This window comes from Piliocolobus tephrosceles, chromosome 1 (assembly GCF_002776525.5).
Source record: "Piliocolobus tephrosceles isolate RC106 chromosome 1, ASM277652v3, whole genome shotgun sequence".
NCBI classification, from domain to species: Eukaryota; Metazoa; Chordata; class Mammalia; order Primates; family Cercopithecidae; genus Piliocolobus; species Piliocolobus tephrosceles.
In genome coordinates, this window is record NC_045434.1 from 96298587 (window position 1) to 96317165 (window position 18579).

Consider the following 18579-nt stretch of genomic DNA (forward strand, 5'->3'; position numbering starts at 1 on the left):
CAAGCTCTAAGACAGAAATCTCTAGGTCAGGGGCAAAATGCTGCCAGTCTGTTTGCTAAAACATAACAAGAGTCACCTTTGCTCCAGTTCCCAAAATAAGTCCCTCATCTCCATCTGAGACCACCTCAGCCTGGATCTTATCATTTCTGTCACTATCAGCAGTTTTGTCAAAGACATTTAACAAGTCTCTAGGAAGTTCCAAACTTTCCCACATTTTCTTGTCTTCTTCTGAGTCTTGAAAACTGTTCCAACCTCTACCTGTTACCCAGTTTTAAAGTTGCTTCCACATTTTCTGGTATCTTTCAGTAATACCCTACTCCTGGTACCAATTTACTGTATTAGTCTGTTTTCATGCTGCTGATAAAGACATACCCAAGTGTTCCACTGGCTGGGGAGGCCTCACAATCATGGTGGAGGGCAAGGAGGAGCAAGTCACATCTTACGTGGATGGCAGCAGACAAAGAGAGAGCTTGCTCAGGGCAACTCCCATTTTTAAAAAACTATTTTAAAACTATCAGATCTCGATCGCTTCTCGGCTTTTTGGCTAAGATCAAGTGTAAAACTATCAGATCTCATAAGACCCATTCACTATCATGAGAATAGCATGGGAAAGACCTGCCCCCATAATTCATTCATCTCCCACCAGGTCCCTCCCACAACATGCGGGAATTATGGGAGCTACAAGATGGGATTTGGGTAGGAATATAGAGCCAAACCATATGAAGTTAGAAGGCCATCCTGAAACATGGTAACTCCTGTCATGAGTTCTTTTGGTTCCCAAACATTGAAGTGGGGTGCCCGATGAGTTTTCCTTGTGTTCCTCTTTACCTTTTACCTTAAAACCTGCTCAAAGCATCAGCATAAGTGAGAAACTGAAACAATGAACACCTACATGTGTTAGCGGCTGTCATTCTAGATCCTCTTGGTTTTTCTGATTTACTTCTGCTTTAGTGGGGTTTAGACAGTTTCCAAATCCACAATTTAACTCTCTCTATGCTGCTCGTTTGGATTAAGACAATCAACTTTATTCTTCTCTGTAGATGGCCTTGGATCATTTTCCCCTATTAGCTGTTTTGGGATCCTTTTCCCAAAGGATCATGATCACATTTTGCTTACAGATCAACTAGTTCGTAACACAGCACTGTCTGCTAACTGATACCATTCATTTGACAATTCAGAGTTATGATACTTTGTAGTGTACCCACTGTTCTTCACAGAAAAAAGAATTGCAGTACAAAGGGTTTATCAGGCCCCTATCATTCCAGAGTTTCAGTGCTCTTCCAGAATTTTCAAGGTTTCAATCATGATATAAACCAAGTATCCATGAATAATGCAAAAAGCATGAATAATCATGAATTTAATAAAGTAAGGCAGTTATTATACTCAAAAGAGCAACTAGTATGAAACTCTTTCAAATTATTTGAGTAAGGATTTACATATTCATATGTAAATCCTTCATATTACATACTTTCTGCCTCTGTCAAGCTCCAGATATATCAGTTATTAATAACTGAGTGAATATGTAGGTATTATTTAAAGAAAAACAATTTCATGGTATACCTGCCCCTATCCAAGAGATGAAGTCAAGTTCTGGTAGCAATAGACATCTGTACCAAGATTTCCTGCTCCTGCTACTCTGTGAACAGGAAAGGAGGGAGAAACCTTGGTGTTTTGCCTTTCCCAATTGATATTAAGATCCTTATTCAAGGGGCTACTGGTTTCTAATGACCTAAACGTAAGTTAGCTTTATAAGAAAGTTCTGAGTTTGAAACTCCTTTCAGCAAGTATTTGTAAGTCGAAACAGCAAAGAAGAAGCACCATTTGCTCTCATTTCTCCTTGTGACTGAGATTACTTTTTACAAGGAGGAACTGACCACTTTCTCTGACATCTGAAATACAAAGCTACAAAGGCTGATAGGCGTGGCCTCAAAATTGTTCCATGATTATGTAACTTCTTTCTAGTTAGAAGTTAGTACAGTGTGAGAAGGCCATCTACAATCAAGATTTAGAGAGGCTCTAACAAGTGCCATTTTTCCTTGTTAGCTTTCATTTCTCAGCCCTTTACAATATTATAATAGTCTGCAGTTTACTCTCTCCAAAGCTTTACGGACAGTGATCCCGTCCTAAACAAGAAAGTGACTCCAGGATTTCTGAAGACTATTGTGGAAAAAGTATCCATTAAGGTGAGATTTCTGGGAAGTTCTTCAGAGAAAGATCTAGGTATCTAGTTGATAACCATACCATCTCAGTGGAGAATTAGTTACGGGACTGCTTAAGACCAGAAGTGTTGTATCAATCATATTCAGAAAACTGAGAACTGAATGCTTTACCTGTCTAGGTAGAAAATAGGTATCTTTTATTCTACCACAATTGGGGTATGAACCAAAAAAATGTATTTTGTCTACAGCAAATTTTAAAATTAATTCTTAGGTATCTGTTGGCATAAATTGATATTTAGAGGAGATACTTGGTTTTCTCGGCTAGAGGATGACTAGGAAACTTGGTGACTGGGTTTGGGCCTAAGTTAAAAGAGAAGACAGTCCCATGAGAAAATTATTATGAAGTAATATTTAGCAAAAAATAAACAAGGACATAAATCTCTATTATATGATTTTATCTCTATATTAAAGAGCATAGACATGTTTACACATTAATTTCTCAATTTTACAAGCGTTTACTCAAAAATAATCTTTACATTTTCATGAATCAGTTTCATTTCATGCTTCATTTTACAGCAAGTGTAAGAAGAAGTATTTATATTTTTCAAATGGTCTATGCTTTTAGATAACTTTTTTTGTGGCAAGATATAATAAAAAGACAGGGAAAATCAATTATATATTACCTACTTTTGGATACATTTTGACTTTTTTATGGCTTAGTACATAATGAATGTTTTCTAATTACTTCATGAGTATTTGAGAAGAGTTTATAAATGTTGGATTCCAAATTCTATTTAAGTAAGAGAAAGTTTCTTAAGTAAGCTTGTTAATTATGTTTGAAAAATCTAAATCTAAATCTAAGCTATTTTTTTACCTTGTTCTTTCAGTAACTGAGAGAGGTGGTGAAATCACCAACTCTAATAGTGATTTTGTTAATTTCTCACTGTAGTTCTTTTGATTTCTACCATATATTTTTACATAGAATATGTATATCCAAGTATATATGTTATGTGTGTATTTAGAGAGAAGAAAAAATTTCTATATGCTATCTTTTAAAGTAATAACAGATTATACATATAATTTAAATTATTATATCTTTTTACAGGTTGCATACTTTACCATTATGTAGTGAAACTATGTGCTGATACTTATTGACTAAAGCCTATTTTAAGCTACACTATTTTTCCTAAAATGTCTTTCTTGAAGGTAAACTTTGAAGAATATAACTTTTTCCAGCTGTTTCTCAAACTTAAGTGACCTTATACTTTATTTGTATTTTGTCAACAATGTATGACTGGATTTATTTTTAATCCAAATGGAAAATTTTTCCTCTTAGGTAATGAGTTTAGTCCAGATATGCACATTCTATAAAGGTATATATTTTAACTTGGTTTTGCCATCTTGCTTTGTTTCAATTTATAGCACTTATTCTGTGCTTTCCTCTCCTTTCTTGTCAAGTTTCTTATTTTATAAAAAATCTATATTCTCCTTAAAGACAAGCCCGTTAGCAAACTCTCACATCTTCTGGTTCCCCAAACATAAAACTTCAACTGTAAGAGTATGTTCACATCATTCCTGTTTTCTTTTCTTTGACTCTGGCTTTACTTATTTTTAAGATGGTAAAAACACTAATTAAAGTATTTGTTTGATCTTACTTCCCTTTTGGCCTCCAACATTTCTTAGATTTATTTCTTTACATAATGAGTAGTTCTTCACAAAGAGCTGTAGGTATGGATAGTTTCACTGCCAAACTTCTGAAAGCTTTGAATATAATAATTGTTTTCTTTTAATTGTGTTAAGAAACATGTAACATAAAATGTGTCATCTTAATCATTTTCAAGTGTACAGTTCAGTAGTATTAAATACATTAATATTGTTGTGCAACCAACTTCCAGAATGCTTTTGCATCTTGCAAAACTAAAACTCTAAATCCGTTAACCAACAATTTCACCATTTCCCTTTCCTCCAGAGCTTGCCAAACATCATTCTACCTTCTGTCTGTATAAATTTAAAAACTCTAACTCTTCATATATATTTAATCATACAGTATACGTGTGCTTTTTGTGACTGGCTTTTTTCATTTCATGTTCTCAAAGTCCATTCATGTTGTACTGTATCATGTGTCAGAATATTCTTTCTTCCTAGGGTAGAATAATATTTCATTTTATGTATTTACCATAAAATACATCAGAAACCATATTTCTTTTTATTCATTCATCCATTGAAGGACATGTGTACTACTTTCACATTTTTCTGTTGTGATTAATGCTCCAATGAACATATATGTACATACATTTATTTGAGATCACACTTTCACTTATTTTGGGAATGTAAGACTTGAATAGACATTTCTTCAAAGGTGCTATACAAATGGCCAATAAGCACATATGAGTATATTCAACAGCAATAATCTTTAGAAAAATGCAAATCAAACCCATAGAAACTACAATGAGATATAATAATTAAAAACATACATGCACAAAACTGTATGATTAAACATATACGAAGAGTTAGAGTTTTTAAATTTTTAATTTACCTTTTTTCTTTCTTATTTGGATATTTTATATTTTCCGTTTCTTGTCTATTGTTTGGGGGGGGGCGGTGTTAAACTTTCAGTACTATCTCAAACAGAAGTGAACAAAAATTCATCCTTGTCTTTTCCTGATCTTTCAGGAGCAAAAGAAATGTTTTCAGTCTCTTACCATTGGGAATAATGTTAGCTATGGTGTTTTTGTATATAGACTTTACTCTGTTGAAGTAATTTTCTCCTCTGTCTGGCTTTGTATTAGAATAATGCTGAGTTATACGATGAGTTTGGAAGTGTTCCCTCCTTTTCAAATTTTGAAAGACTTTGAGGAATTTTGGTCTTAATTCTTCTTTAAATATTTGGTGGAATTTGCCAGTAAAACCACTTGGTCTGGAGTTTTCTTTACTGAGAAGTTTCTGACTTCTGATTCAGTCTCCTGACTGGTCATAATGACTGTTCAGATTTTCTGTTTCTTTATGATTCAAAATTTGCGGGTTGTATTTTTCTAATAATTTATCTGTTTATCCATTTCATTTAGGTTATCCCATCTACTGATATACAATTGTTCAAAGTATTCTCTTATAATTCTTTTTAGTTCTGTGAAATCTGTTGTAATGTTCTGTTTTTAGTTTCTGATTTTATTATTTGATTCTCCTTTTTTTCTATGTTAATTCAGTTAAAGTTCTGTCAGTATTATTCAAATTTTCAGAGAACCAACTCTTGTTTTTATTGGTTTTCTTTATTGTTTTTCTAATCTCAATTTTACCTCTAATTTTTCTTTTTTCCTTCCTTTTGATGGCTTTAGGTTTAGTTCTACTTTTTTAAGTTCTTTATGGTATAAAGTCAGATTATTGATTTGAGAGTCTTCTTCTTTGTAAATGTAGTTGTTTAAATCTTCAAATTACCCTCATCACCATATTCTCTGCATTTAATGAAATATGTTGTGTTTTCATATAATTTCTCTAAATATGGCTTTAAATTTGACTTGTGATTCTTTGTACATGTTTCATTGTTTGTGTTGTTTATTTTAACATGGTCATGAATTTTCTAGTTTTCTTTCTGTTGATTTCTACTTTTACTCCATTATGATAAAAAATACACTCTGTATGATTTCAAATATTTAACATTTATTAACACTTGTTTGGTGTCCTAATTTGTGGTATATTTTGGGACAATGTTCCATATGTTCGTGTGAAAAATGTGCATTCCACTGTTGTTGGCTTTACTGTTTTGGATATATCTGTTAGATACAATTGGTCTATAAGTGGTCTATAATGTTTTTCAATATTTATTTTTTCCTAATTTTCTTGTCAGGTTGTTCTATCTATTATTGAAAGTGGAACATTAAAGTCTTTTACTACTACTTTAGAGCTGTCTCTTTCTCCCTTCAATTCTGTAAATGTTTAATATATTAGGAGCTCTGATGTTTTGTGCATGTGTGTTTCTAACTTTTATATCTTCTAGATGAATTGGCCTTTTTAACACTATGTAATAATCTTTGTCTCTTATAACACTGTTTAACTGTTATTTTTATTTTATCTAATACTAGGATAGCAAACTCTGTTCTCTTATTTAACATTTCAATGGAATATATTTTTTATTCTGTCACTTTCTATCCTTGTCCTTAGATCTGTAAAATGAGCCTCTTGTATGCAACATATAGTTGGATACCCTGTTTTTAAATTCATTGTGATATATCTATATATATAATTTAATATGCTTTTTGATTAGTAAGTTTAAACCATTTACATTTGAACTAATTATTGATAAGAACTTAGAACTTACTGTTGCCATTTTTCATTTATTTTCTGTATGTCTTAATAGGTTTTTGTCTCTCACTCCTCTCTTAGTGACTTCTTTTTGTTGATTTTTCCTGTAGTGATATATTTTAATGTTCTTCTATTCCTTTGTGTACATCCTACAGATATCTTTGTGATTATCATCAGGTTGCATATGATATTCTAAAGTTATAGCAATCTATTTTTAACTGATAACAACTTAACTTCAATCATATGCAAAATGTTTACACCTTTAAAGCTCCTCAACACAAATTTTATGTTAATATTACAAATTGCATTTATAAAATATGTACCAATTGACATTGATCTATAAATTGTTTTGCTTTCACATTTTAAATCCTATAAAATAATAAAAAGTGATTACAAATCAAAATAGCAAAAGCCATGTTTTATATTTATGTATATATTTACCTTTCTTGAAGAATTTATATTTTTGTATGAGTTTGAGTTACTGTCTAGCATCCTTGTGTTTCAGCTTGAAGAAATCTCCTTAGTATTTCTTTTAGGGTAGATATAGTGGTAATGAAATCATTCAGCTTATGTTTATCTAGGAATATATTAATTTCTCTCATTTATGAATAGCAGGTTTCCCAGATATAGTGTTTTTAATGGACAGACTTTTCTTTAAACACTTGAGATGTATTGTCCCACTATTTTCGGGTCTACAAAGTATTTGCTGACGAATGTGCTCATAATTCTATTGAAGATTTCTTGTATATAATGAGTGGCCTTTTTCTTGATGCTTTTTAAATGATTTTGTTTTTGTCTTTGAGAGCTGGTAATTTGATAATAATGTGTCATAGTGTAAGTTTCTTTGAGTTTATCATAGTTGCAGCTTGTTCAGCTTCTTATATCTGTACATTTTGTCTTTTCTCAAATTTGGAAAGTTTTCAGTCCTTATTTACTCAAGTAATTTCATTATTCCTTTCTCTTTTTCATCACCTTTTTAGACTTACATAATGCATATATTGTCCTACTTGAGGATGTACTATAAGTCATTTATAAGTTCTGTTCACTTTCCTTTATATCTTTTAAAAAATTTTGTTCTTCAGTCTTGATAATTACACATGACCTGTCTTCAAGGTAACTGATTCTTCTGTCTATTGGTGTAGGCTGAGGAACCCTTCTAGTGAATTTTACAATGCAGTCAATGTGTTTTTCAGCTTCAGAATTTATGGAATTTTTCCTGGTAATTTCTATTTTTTTGTATATTCTCATTTTATTAACCATTTTCCTGATTTTATTTAGTTGTCTATACATATTTTCCTTTAACTCCTTGATCATATTTAAGAGTGCTGCTTTAGTCTTTGACAAGAAAGTCTGAGTGCTCTGTTTCTTTAGAGAAAGATTTGGAGATTCATTTTTTTTCTTTTAAATTGACCATGTTTACCTGTTTCTTTTTGTTTCATACCTTTTGTTGAAAAGTGGACATTTGTAAAAACAGCCCCTCTCAACCATTATTAAATGGCATCATTCAGGGGAGGACTTTCACTCTTCATCTAAGTATGAAATCTAAATGTTATCTGAGGCCTATATGGACATGTGTCTTACCCGGGCTTATGTGTATGCATTTTTTTTGTAATTCTCTCATATACACACTGCTTTTAAGCCATAATTTCCCTAAGAGCCACACCTGCCTCTTTTCATAACCTTAGCTGTTCTACTGTATTCCTCTATCCATAATCTCTTGCCTTCTGGCACCCAGGGAGTAGCAGATCCCATGCAGCTCTCACAAGCTGGAGCACCCACCGCTACCTTTTGCAGCGTCAAATCTGACATTTAAACTATGTCACCATTTCCATCAATGCTCCAAGTCATGTGAAACAGATAATAGTCCTCAAGGAACCTCCAGAGAAGCCATAATTTTGCAAAGCAGTTCCACACTTTTCCTTCTATTCCAAAGGAGGAATGAGGAATTAGCAAGTTTCCTCCTGATCACATCACAGCGTTCAAGGGAGAAAGTTAAACAGGGACAAAGAAAAACACCTAGAAGTTTTCTACTATTTTGAGTGTGGCTTAATCTTGGTTTGGAATTTCTTTCATTGCAAACAGCTGAAAACATTAGTTTGGTTCATAAATTGTTCTTTATTTGGTGTTTCCATGACATAATGAAAGTCTGGAACTTCCTTGTCTGTAATCTTGCTAATGTCACTCTCAGTAAACAAGAGAATAATTTTTTAAACCATAACGTTCAAATAACATTTTGACCAGTTACAAAATTTTAGTTTGAAAAATATTTTTGCTTGAAAACTGATTCACAGCCCTTCACCTGAGACTCCTGGGACAACTCTGATTTTTAATTCATTTACTTAGGGGGGGGATTTTAGAAAGACTACTTAATGCATACATTGTATGTAGGCATTGCAATTGTCCCAGTAGAGGTAATATCAACATCCTAATATCAAATGCATTAAGAGTTCTTCAACAAACCATGTCATTATACACATTAAAGTGTGATGAATAAGGGAGATTAAAAATAGCCACTGTATTAGTTCCTTCTCATGCTGCTATGAAGAAATATCTGAGACTGAGTAATTTATAAAGAAAAGAGATTTAATTGACTCACAGTTCCGCATGGCTGGGGAGGCATAAGGAAACTTACAATCTTGATGGAAGGCACCTCTTCACAGGGTGGCAGGAGAGAGAATGAGTGCTAGCAGGGGAAATGCCTGATGTTTATAAAACCATAGATCTCATGAGAACTTGCTCACTATCACAAGACCATCATGGGGAAAATACTCCCATGATTCAATTACCTCTACTTGGTCCCTCCCATGACACATAGGGATTCTGGGAACTGCAATTGAAGATGAGATTCGGGTTGGGACATAGCCAAGCCATATCAGCCACGTATTACTTTACATCATATTTCTAATTTGCAAAGTGATTTTGCTACCACACTTCCCTGCTAACTCTCATCCCTACCCAAGCCCCAAAACCCCCCAAATCTTTTCATCCTTCAGCTTCTTCTTAGGTTGTAAAATTGCAGATATATAATTATGGATCAATGCTATGTAAAAATTACTTTCTTAACCTGCTACAGACTATTCAATCAGAGTATTTAATCTTTGTAGGTGTTCTACTCAGTATTTCTGGAAAATTTTATCATTTTCCTTTTAATATTCTTTGACTTTACTATATGTGCCTATGTGTGAAATTTTTCTTTATTTGATAGGTTTGAACACAGGAACACTCATTATCTCCCAAAAGAGAACAATTTACAGCCCTAAGAATTAGAACACTCTAATTATAGAAAAGTTGCACAAACACATGGTCACCAACCTAAAGGAACACCCACAAATTTAAACAGAAAATTGGAATATACATTAAGAACTGAATACCCTTAGGTAGTACACAAGGGGTTAAAGAGGCACACATTAGTGAGACTGGGACCACACCAGCTCCCGGAAGATAAAGCCTCAATTAAGCATTAAAAACTCTAAAGAAGTATTCAGAGGAAGAAAAGTGGGAATGCTTTCCCAGGTAGCAGGAAGGGAATTAACAGTGAGAAGACCTGAAAAAGAATGACATATTGTATATTACTAGAGCATAAGATATAAGAAATTCAAAAGTAACAGACACACACACAAAGAAAGATATAGTTTATTCAAGGCCTTTCAAGTCATGCTGAGTGGAAATCTATACTAATAAAAATCAAAACTCGTTGAAGGATTTCAGGAAAAATAGAGTCGTGCCTTTATCCATAAAGTAACCTACTTGGTTGTCTGACAGAAATCTTTTAGTAAAAATAAGACTAGTTGGAGGTAAATAATTGACTGTAAAAAACAAATGGACAAAAAATAAATGCTGCAATTCCACACTAGAGAACAGTTAGGAAAACAGTAAAATGACAATTTTATAGATGCAGGAGACACAGAGAATAAGTCCCAGGGAGACAAAATGCTAATGAGAGCCGAATAGGGAGAGCCAAGAAGGTCTAGAGTCCATTCCAATACTCAGAAGTGTAGTGCTGTGGCAGAAGGTTATTCATATAAGGTAAGCAGCTGCAGCCCATTTATACTTAGGCCACTTTGGTCATAGTGGGTATGGGAAGAGTCAGGAACCAAGAGATAGGCATTGAAGGATAGGCTGAGGCCCCAGTAAAGTATCAGAAGGGGAACCAGGGACTTTGACACCATAAAAACCCTTACTCTAAATACTGCAATGATTACCAGTTTCCAAACATCATTTCACCACATACACCTCTGACCCAACTCAACAACCAACATTAAAAGGGAAGAACTTCACTGAACCTCCTAATAAACAAGTCTTGACCCATTGTTCACAGTGACACAGCTGGTAACTTAGTTCCTTTTTCTTATACACATCCAAGGACAACATTTTGTCCTGGGACACTCACTCACAAAAGTATATCTCATTTTTTAAAATTGTCTGCATAAATATGTAATGTTGTGTGTCATTTTTACTTTATAGGCCAAGCTATAACTTCAGAAATGGTGAATGAATACAAGAAAATTATTTTGCTGAAAGGATTCGAGCTCATGGATGAGTATCATTTTACAACAATTAAGTCCTTACTGGCCCGTGATTTAGGACTAACTACAAAAATGCAAGAGGAATACAACAGAATTAAGATTTCAGATTTGATGGAAAAAAAGTACCAAGGTGTTGCCTGTGTAGACAAACTAATAGAACTGGCCAAAGACATGCCACCACTTGAAAACCTTGTCAACAATCTTCGAAAAGAGAGGTCAAAAGGTAATAGGGAAAATCTTGCACATGGCTACTCTGCCTTGAGTCTCCCCAGCCTTGAGTAGAACCCCACCTTGGTCATAGCTGGTACATCCCTTTCCCAATTTATAACTCAGCAGTCATGGGGATGTTGGCACCTCAGAGACTGACCAGTTGGCAATTTAGAACATTCTGTTTCACATAAAAGAGATCGATAGATTTAGAAGAATGTATTTGGGGTAGGGATAAAAAAGAAAAGACAGGGATTTATGAGAGGATGAGGGTTTCAGTAAATTAGAAATGTCAGAAAAAAAGCTACTTTTTAAAATGTATTTTATCTGAAATATTCATATTTAACCAATTTGCACAGCAAATAGTTCTATTAAGAGAAGTATAGAATTTTTCCACTTAATATAAATCACTGTTTTTTTAAATTCAAAAGCCAATATTAGCACTTTGCCACATTACAATTCAGATCATATTTCCTTTCAGGTCATATTTCTGTCATTTGAACAGATATTGCACAGAACATGACCAGCCTGTCAGCATCATGAAAGCCTTAGATATTTAAAAGAAATGGTAGGAGAACAAGACTGAGAAAGGGTTGACTGAGGCACATGGAGTTCACAGGACAGGAAGCATGTTTTCACTGCACAGGGGAGAAGTGAGGAAAGCACTGAGGAGAATGAGACAGTGCCTATGCCTACCATGCTACTGTTGGCCTCCTAGCAGCCAGGCTGGGTTAATGTAGTAGAGGTAACAGGCAAATCTGAACTCTCATGCAGGAGCTGACAGCAGGTAATATTGAAACTGCTTTAGCTGTCTTAGATAAGCTATTCCAGTCTGGGCCTATTGTGCCCTTTTTCTTTTCTTTTGTCAGTTGCTAAGAAAATGAAAGCACAAGGAAAAGTTCTAATGAAAAAAAAAAAACAGGAAGAAGTGGGTCTTGCGGCACCTGCACCCACTGCAAGAAACACGCTGACATCTGAAGTAGGAGAGAGGATTCCTGTAGCTCAGGTAAGCTTGAGAAAGAGGAGCAGGATTGAAGTCCCACAGAAGATACTCCACTATGGCACATGGCTCTTCACTAATATCTCAACACAGCTTAGATTTACCAAATTAGTAATTATGGATCATCTTTGTCATGGGTAAAGAGTTAGGCATCATAAAAATGTAGTAAAAAAATTTCTGTGACATAAATATATTATCATCTGCATTATAAAACTGTGGTAATAATCATACTTGATATACATCTTGCCAATCCTTACACAAATCTAGATTTTCTCATTCCAAGTCCAGTGCTCATCATACCACAGTGGTGATAACAGTAATGCATCTGTTGAAATCATCTGTCTCTTTTTTAGTGCAACAATCCACGCCCAATATTACCTATTGTCCATATCTTCAAGTGAGAGGTTGTAATTCCCTGGGGTTTCCAAGGACATCCCATCCAATATAAATAGAACTTACTACGTTGTAATGAAAACTTGCTCTGCTTCTTTTCATACTAAACCCCATTAACAGGAAAATTAAACTGCTTTCAGAAAAGAAAAGCTCTGAACAAAGGAAAGACTGAAGCCAAAAGGAATAAGGTGCCCCAGGAGCAGAGTGAGCCCCCATGTCCCTCAGGAGCCAGCACATCTGCAGCCACGGATCATTCCCCATTACCCCAGACCTCATCATCAACTCCACCCAACACTTCACTTACTCAGGTACACTCTTTCCTGGTCCTCTTCTCCATTTTTTTAACCCAGTCACAGTGCATTCCACTGTTACTATTGTTACTCTCATGCATAACTCTTCATGTTACTGATTTGCTGTGTGAAAACTGTTTTCTATATTGTGATAACTTGTTTACATTGGTGAGAAGCCACATGCAAGTAAAGTCCAATTACCCACAGGTGATCACACCAAGACAGACCACTAAGCATTTCTGGTCTGCGCAGGTAAGTAGCTTGGCTTCTAGTACTAGTATATACAAGCCCATGGCTCATCTTTTCTTCCCACACTTCCTACTACAGATCTGGCAACATTCTCTTCAGAAAAGTATTCTGCTGCAACTCAAATAGGCCAGGCCACTGTGGGGAGAGGACAAGAGATAAACAAACTTGTCCTTTTTTCATTGTTGTTAGCGTTCTAGCCACTGTGAAATGCTGTCGAGGACATAGCTCTAACCAGAAATCCTCTACCTGAGACTACTTATATGCTGAGCCAGGCCAAGTCTTTCCACTTGTAACAGCACTGTTTCTTGGGAAGAAACAAAGGAGTTGGGTCCTCAAAATGGTAGAGTACACTAGTGATCATTAGAATTTCTAATGAATGTTTGATCATTAGAACATCTAATGATGTTTGTTGAGGCTTGTGGTGGGCATGGTTCTTCATTTTTAATGCTATCCAAGTTGTTTTCACTTTGTTGATTGTCTTTGATTAAATTATCAAATTTAATAAAAAAAAGTAGGTAGAGGAGATATTTGGATTTGTTATTATATTCTAATCTTTCTTTAAAGTTTCTTCACAATAATGCTTTCATCATCTACTGCTAGATTGTTCATGCAGATAATCATGCTTTGCTTCAGGAAGATTATTCTGAGTCAATGAGGGTGATTTAATTTCCAAGCCTGTTGTCTGCTACCTTAGACTTTCACTAGCTAAACTATACCAGCTCAGGTGCCTTTTCTTTCAGTTCAGCAATCCCTGTCTAGCCTAGCCCCCAGCTCCACCTATCTGTGAAAGTTGTTGGGTCGAAAGCTCGGCAGAGTCACTCGTGCAGAGTGACTTTGTATTCCTGCTCAAAGTTTTTTGTTCTGTTTTGTCTTGTTTTCTTGTTTGTTTGTTTTATTTTGTTTGTTTGTTTTTGAGACGGAGTGTTGCTCTGTCACCCAGGCTGGAGTGCAGTGGTGCGATCTCGGCTCACTGCAAGCTCCGCCTCTCGGGTTCACGCCATTCTCCTGCCTCTGCCTCCCTACGAGTAGCTGGGACTGCAGAGGCCCGCCACCATGCCTGGCTAATTTTTTTATATTTTCAGTAGAGACGCAGTTTCATGGTGTTAACCAGGATGGTCTTGATCTCCTGACCTCGTGATCCACCCACCTCGGCCTCCTAAGGTGCTAGGATTACAGGCGTGAGCCACCACGTCCAGCCTCCTGCTCAAAGTTTTAAGTTTATTTTCTTGTGTCTGCCCAACACAGAATCAGCAAACCCCGGCCCAATGTCAGGTGGATGCAAGAAGAAATGTTCCCCAAAAGGACCCAGTGACAGTGATGGTACTGAAAGCAACAGCACCATTTAAATATGAGTCCCCAGAACATGGGAAAAGCACAATGTTTCATGCTACCGTGGCCAGTAAGACTCAATATTTCCATGTGAAAGTCTTCGACATCAGCTTGAAAGAGAAATTCATGAGGAAGAAGGTCATTACCATATCTGATTACTCTGAATGTAAAGGAGTAATGGAAATAAAGGAAGCATCATCTGTGTCTGACTTTGATCAAAATTTTGAGGTCCCAAACAGAATTATCGAAATAGCAAATAAAACTCCCAAGATCAGTCAGCTTTACAAGCAAGCATCTGGAACAATGGTGTATGGGTTGTTTATGTTACAAAAGGTAATCCCTTAATTTTGTTTTAATTTTCTCTACCATCACCTGGAACTAAATGTCTTGTCAGACTTTGCTTACTGACTGAATATTGGAACACAATAATTTATATTGACTAGAGATACTGATGAAGTTTTCCCACAAAATAGGAAATAGGACTAAGTGACCTATTAACTTCTTACACCAAAGTAAATGTAGGGACTTTGAAAAGGAGTTAGTAAGAAATATTAGCAGTAACGATCTGTTGTCAGCCACAATGTACTAGAGGACAATAGAGGGTCCAAATCAACGGGAGCAGGCTAATAACATCATCTCTTTCAGCTCCATCCCAATGAGCATTGATAATTTTACTTTGAATTTTGATAAATTTATTTTAAATAATGAATTGTGCTACCAAGGTTGAACTCTGGTTGTGACATATATTTGGAGTAATAAGTGGATTGGCTGGTATGCTCATAAATGCAAATACATTCAACAGCTATCCATACAATCCAAACATTTGTACTGTTGCTCTTCTGTCTTATTTATTTATACATTTACTTTTGAAGACAGCGCTGAACAACTGAGATATATTGAATTCCATGATACTTAGAGGATAAGGCAATCTCATCATATTATTTACAAAAAAATAATTACAAGGCACAGAGTTTTATTGATATGTCCATGTCCAAATTCAAGATGCTAGTTAGGACAATGCATTCCATCCCTTTCTCCACTCTAAAACATTAGACATTTCTATGAACTCAACTAACATTTTATATGATTGACTGCTTTATAACCCTATATACATGTCTTCCAAGATAGCCCCTTAAATTTACCTTCACATTTTCTCACGCTGTCTTTAAGAGATCTTGCTTATAAATATAATTACTGAATTGATGAGTAATAGTGTGTGAGAAACTACAGAGTATGAAGGGAGGGATCTAGGTCAATGGGGACAAGATATTGAAAAAAAAATAAGTAATGAAGAAGGTTGAAAAAGAATGAATGATTGTGTCATAGACATTTTTTCCTTTAAAATTCCTCATAATCCAAAGTAATTCAGGAGTGGAAAACCAAATATTGTATGTTCTCACTGATAAGGGGAAGCTAAGCTATGAGTACACAAAGGCATATAGAGTGATATAATAAACTTTCAAGACTCAGAAGGGGGAGACTGGGAGGGAGGTGAGGGATACAAAACTATATATTGGGTATAATGTACACACTAATTGGGTGATAGGTGCACTAAAATCTCAGAATTCACCACTATAATAATTAACCCATGTAACCCAAAACCATTTGTACCCCAAAAGCTACTGAAATTTTTAAAAATTAAAATAATAATAAAATGAAATTCCTTATAATCTACTGACTGAATAATTGCAGAAAGCATACATTTGGTTTTCCACAGGACCATAAGCCAAGAAGTCCTATAGGAATTTTTGATTCCTCTATATCTAGGTGCTTTATTTACTCTCAGCTGATCGGAAGGTGGTAGCAGGAGAAAAAGAGGGAAAGATTTATTGTTGTAAAATTGCAGGAAGAAAAATACCTTAAGCAGGAAAAAATTGTTGGATAATAAAAGATGGGCCCTGTGAGATGGCAGGCCAAGCCACATGTATGATCTGTACTTGTCATTCCTCTCGCGCATATTGCATTAACTTTGTCATGAGGCTCTTTCTCATGTATACGATACTAATAATCCTCTCAGAAACAGGATGTTAATCTTCTTTTGCAGAAAAGCATACACAAGAAGAACACAATCTATGAAATAAAAGATAATACAGGATCCATGGATGTAGTGGGGAATGGAAAATGGCACAATATCAAGTGTGAGAAAGGAGATAAACTTCGACTCTTCTGCTTTCAACTGAGAACAGTTAACCGCAAGCTGAAACTGGTGTGTGGAAGTCACAGCTTCATCAAGGTGGGAACTGGGTAGAGGAGAATGAGTTTGCTAAAGAGGCAAATAATTTGGCTTAGGCTTTGGGAACACCAGATTCCTCGTGTATTACTCAGAGAGTCCAGCGAGTGAAAGGAGAACCTAAACAATGCCCTTGCATTTGTAACTGGAGGATTTTCAAAAGGATATTAAGGTAAAGGCATTCATACAGCTGTAGAAAGGATATAATACTAGTGTTAATTGATTTAAAGATGTGTCTAGGGACAGGGAACATAGGGCTTAAGAGCAAGGGCTTTGAATAAGACAGATCTGATTTGAATCCTGCCTTTAACAAGCACTAGTTGGCTGATATTGGAGACATAGTTTCATTGGTCCTCTAAAATAACGGAAGTCTCCACTTCATTGGAATGGTCTAAACATTCGGACACTGCATACATATTAATTATCTCACAGACTGGTGCATCATAATAAACTGAACTGTGGGAAATAGTATTTTTTTAGGAAGGTAAAGACACTGGAGGGACTTTTAGGCAAAGGAAATGATACATGAAAATTCCAAAAGCGTGACACAGCATAATGAGTTCTGTGCAACTGAAATTCAGTAGATGCAGAAGACTCTGGGACCCAAAGATTTAAAAAAAAAAAAGGGGGGGGGGGACTGCTGAGACCCAAAGATAAAAAAGAAACAGAAGTGTGGCTTTTACAAAAGTAAATTAATGGGAACCTTATTGTTGAAAATACATGAAAAATTGAAACAAAATTATGCAGAAGAATGTCTGATCACTTTGACATTTTAGCAAAAAATATTCCGATGTCTATCTATGGAGTTGCATTACAGAGCAATTAGGCTTGGGGCAGAGATATCTATTAGAAGTACTGTGCTGGAGTTCACTCATATCCTTACTAAAGACAGCTTATTGTTAGAAATTCAGGAATTATATGCACTGCTTGTTAAACATGTGGTAGTTTGAAATCAGCCATGTGAAAAATATGTATACCGCCAGACTCTGCAAATGTTACAAATCGAAACTTTTAAAAAATTGGGCACCTGGTTAACCAGGATACCCCAGAAGTTTATTTCAAAAATCTATTCAGGAAGGAAAAAGACAAACAGGGATTAGTTAATGGGAGGAAAATGAGTTTTTTGAAGATAGATCTTCATAACTTTGTGACTAATGAGCTTTCATAGGGTAGAAGGAGAATAATGTAGCCAATGGGAAGAAAAGACATGCCGGTGAAAGGAGAACCATAAGCAGAGCTTCATATCAGTATGTAGGGTCTCATTATGTCTTTCTTATCTCTCTTTAAAGGTCGTCAAGGCCAAGAAAAACAAGGAAGGATCAATGAATGTTAACTGAAATATGCAAGCTGAAATGCAACAAATAACTTCTGCTTAAAAAATTAAGTTGTTAATAACTGTGGTTTTGTAAATTTCAGTAATTCATTTAAATAATGGATTCAGTAGATATACTGTAGCATATTAAGAGCTTTTATATCTGAGTTATAGATTAGGTTGCTTTCTGGAATAAAATTTTCTTCTTATACCCTTCCATATTTTTTTAGATATTAAATTTTGCATTTATGACTTTCATAAGGTAAAAAATAAAATATCTTTTTTTGAAGGACATTATTTTCCCAAAGTCTTGTATATGTTCTCTTAAGGTCAGTAGTGAACTGCTTGAGGCTGAGTACTTTGTACACTGGGAAGCACATTCTAGAGATGGGGAGAGACTCATGGGGCCTTATCCACACTGGAGTCTATATTGTGATCTCCAGAGGATAAGGCCTCAATAAAGGCTGTGACTAAATTTATGTAGCCCATGCTTAAATGAACAAACACTGTGGCCTAGGGAAGTAATAGATCTAGAGGAAAGGATGTATGTAGTTATGTCCTCCAGAAGTGGGCCGTTGGGGTAATTGG

At 35.2% G+C, this 18579-nt stretch overlaps 1 protein-coding gene across 1 annotated transcript; it reads left to right on the forward strand.

Moving 5' to 3' along the window:
- The first annotated feature begins 1933 nt into the window (after window positions 1–1933).
- On the forward strand, window positions 1934–18288 carry MNDA (myeloid cell nuclear differentiation antigen). Its single transcript, XM_023214167.2, has 7 exons — window positions 1934–2183; window positions 10920–11204; window positions 12058–12194; window positions 12722–12889; window positions 14366–14782; window positions 16494–16682; window positions 17969–18288. The coding sequence occupies exons 2-7, from the start codon at window positions 10940–10942 to the stop codon at window positions 18014–18016; spliced, it is 1224 nt and encodes a 407-aa protein (XP_023069935.2). The 5' UTR covers window positions 1934–2183; window positions 10920–10939; the 3' UTR covers window positions 18017–18288.
- The last annotated feature ends 291 nt before the right edge of the window (window positions 18289–18579 follow it).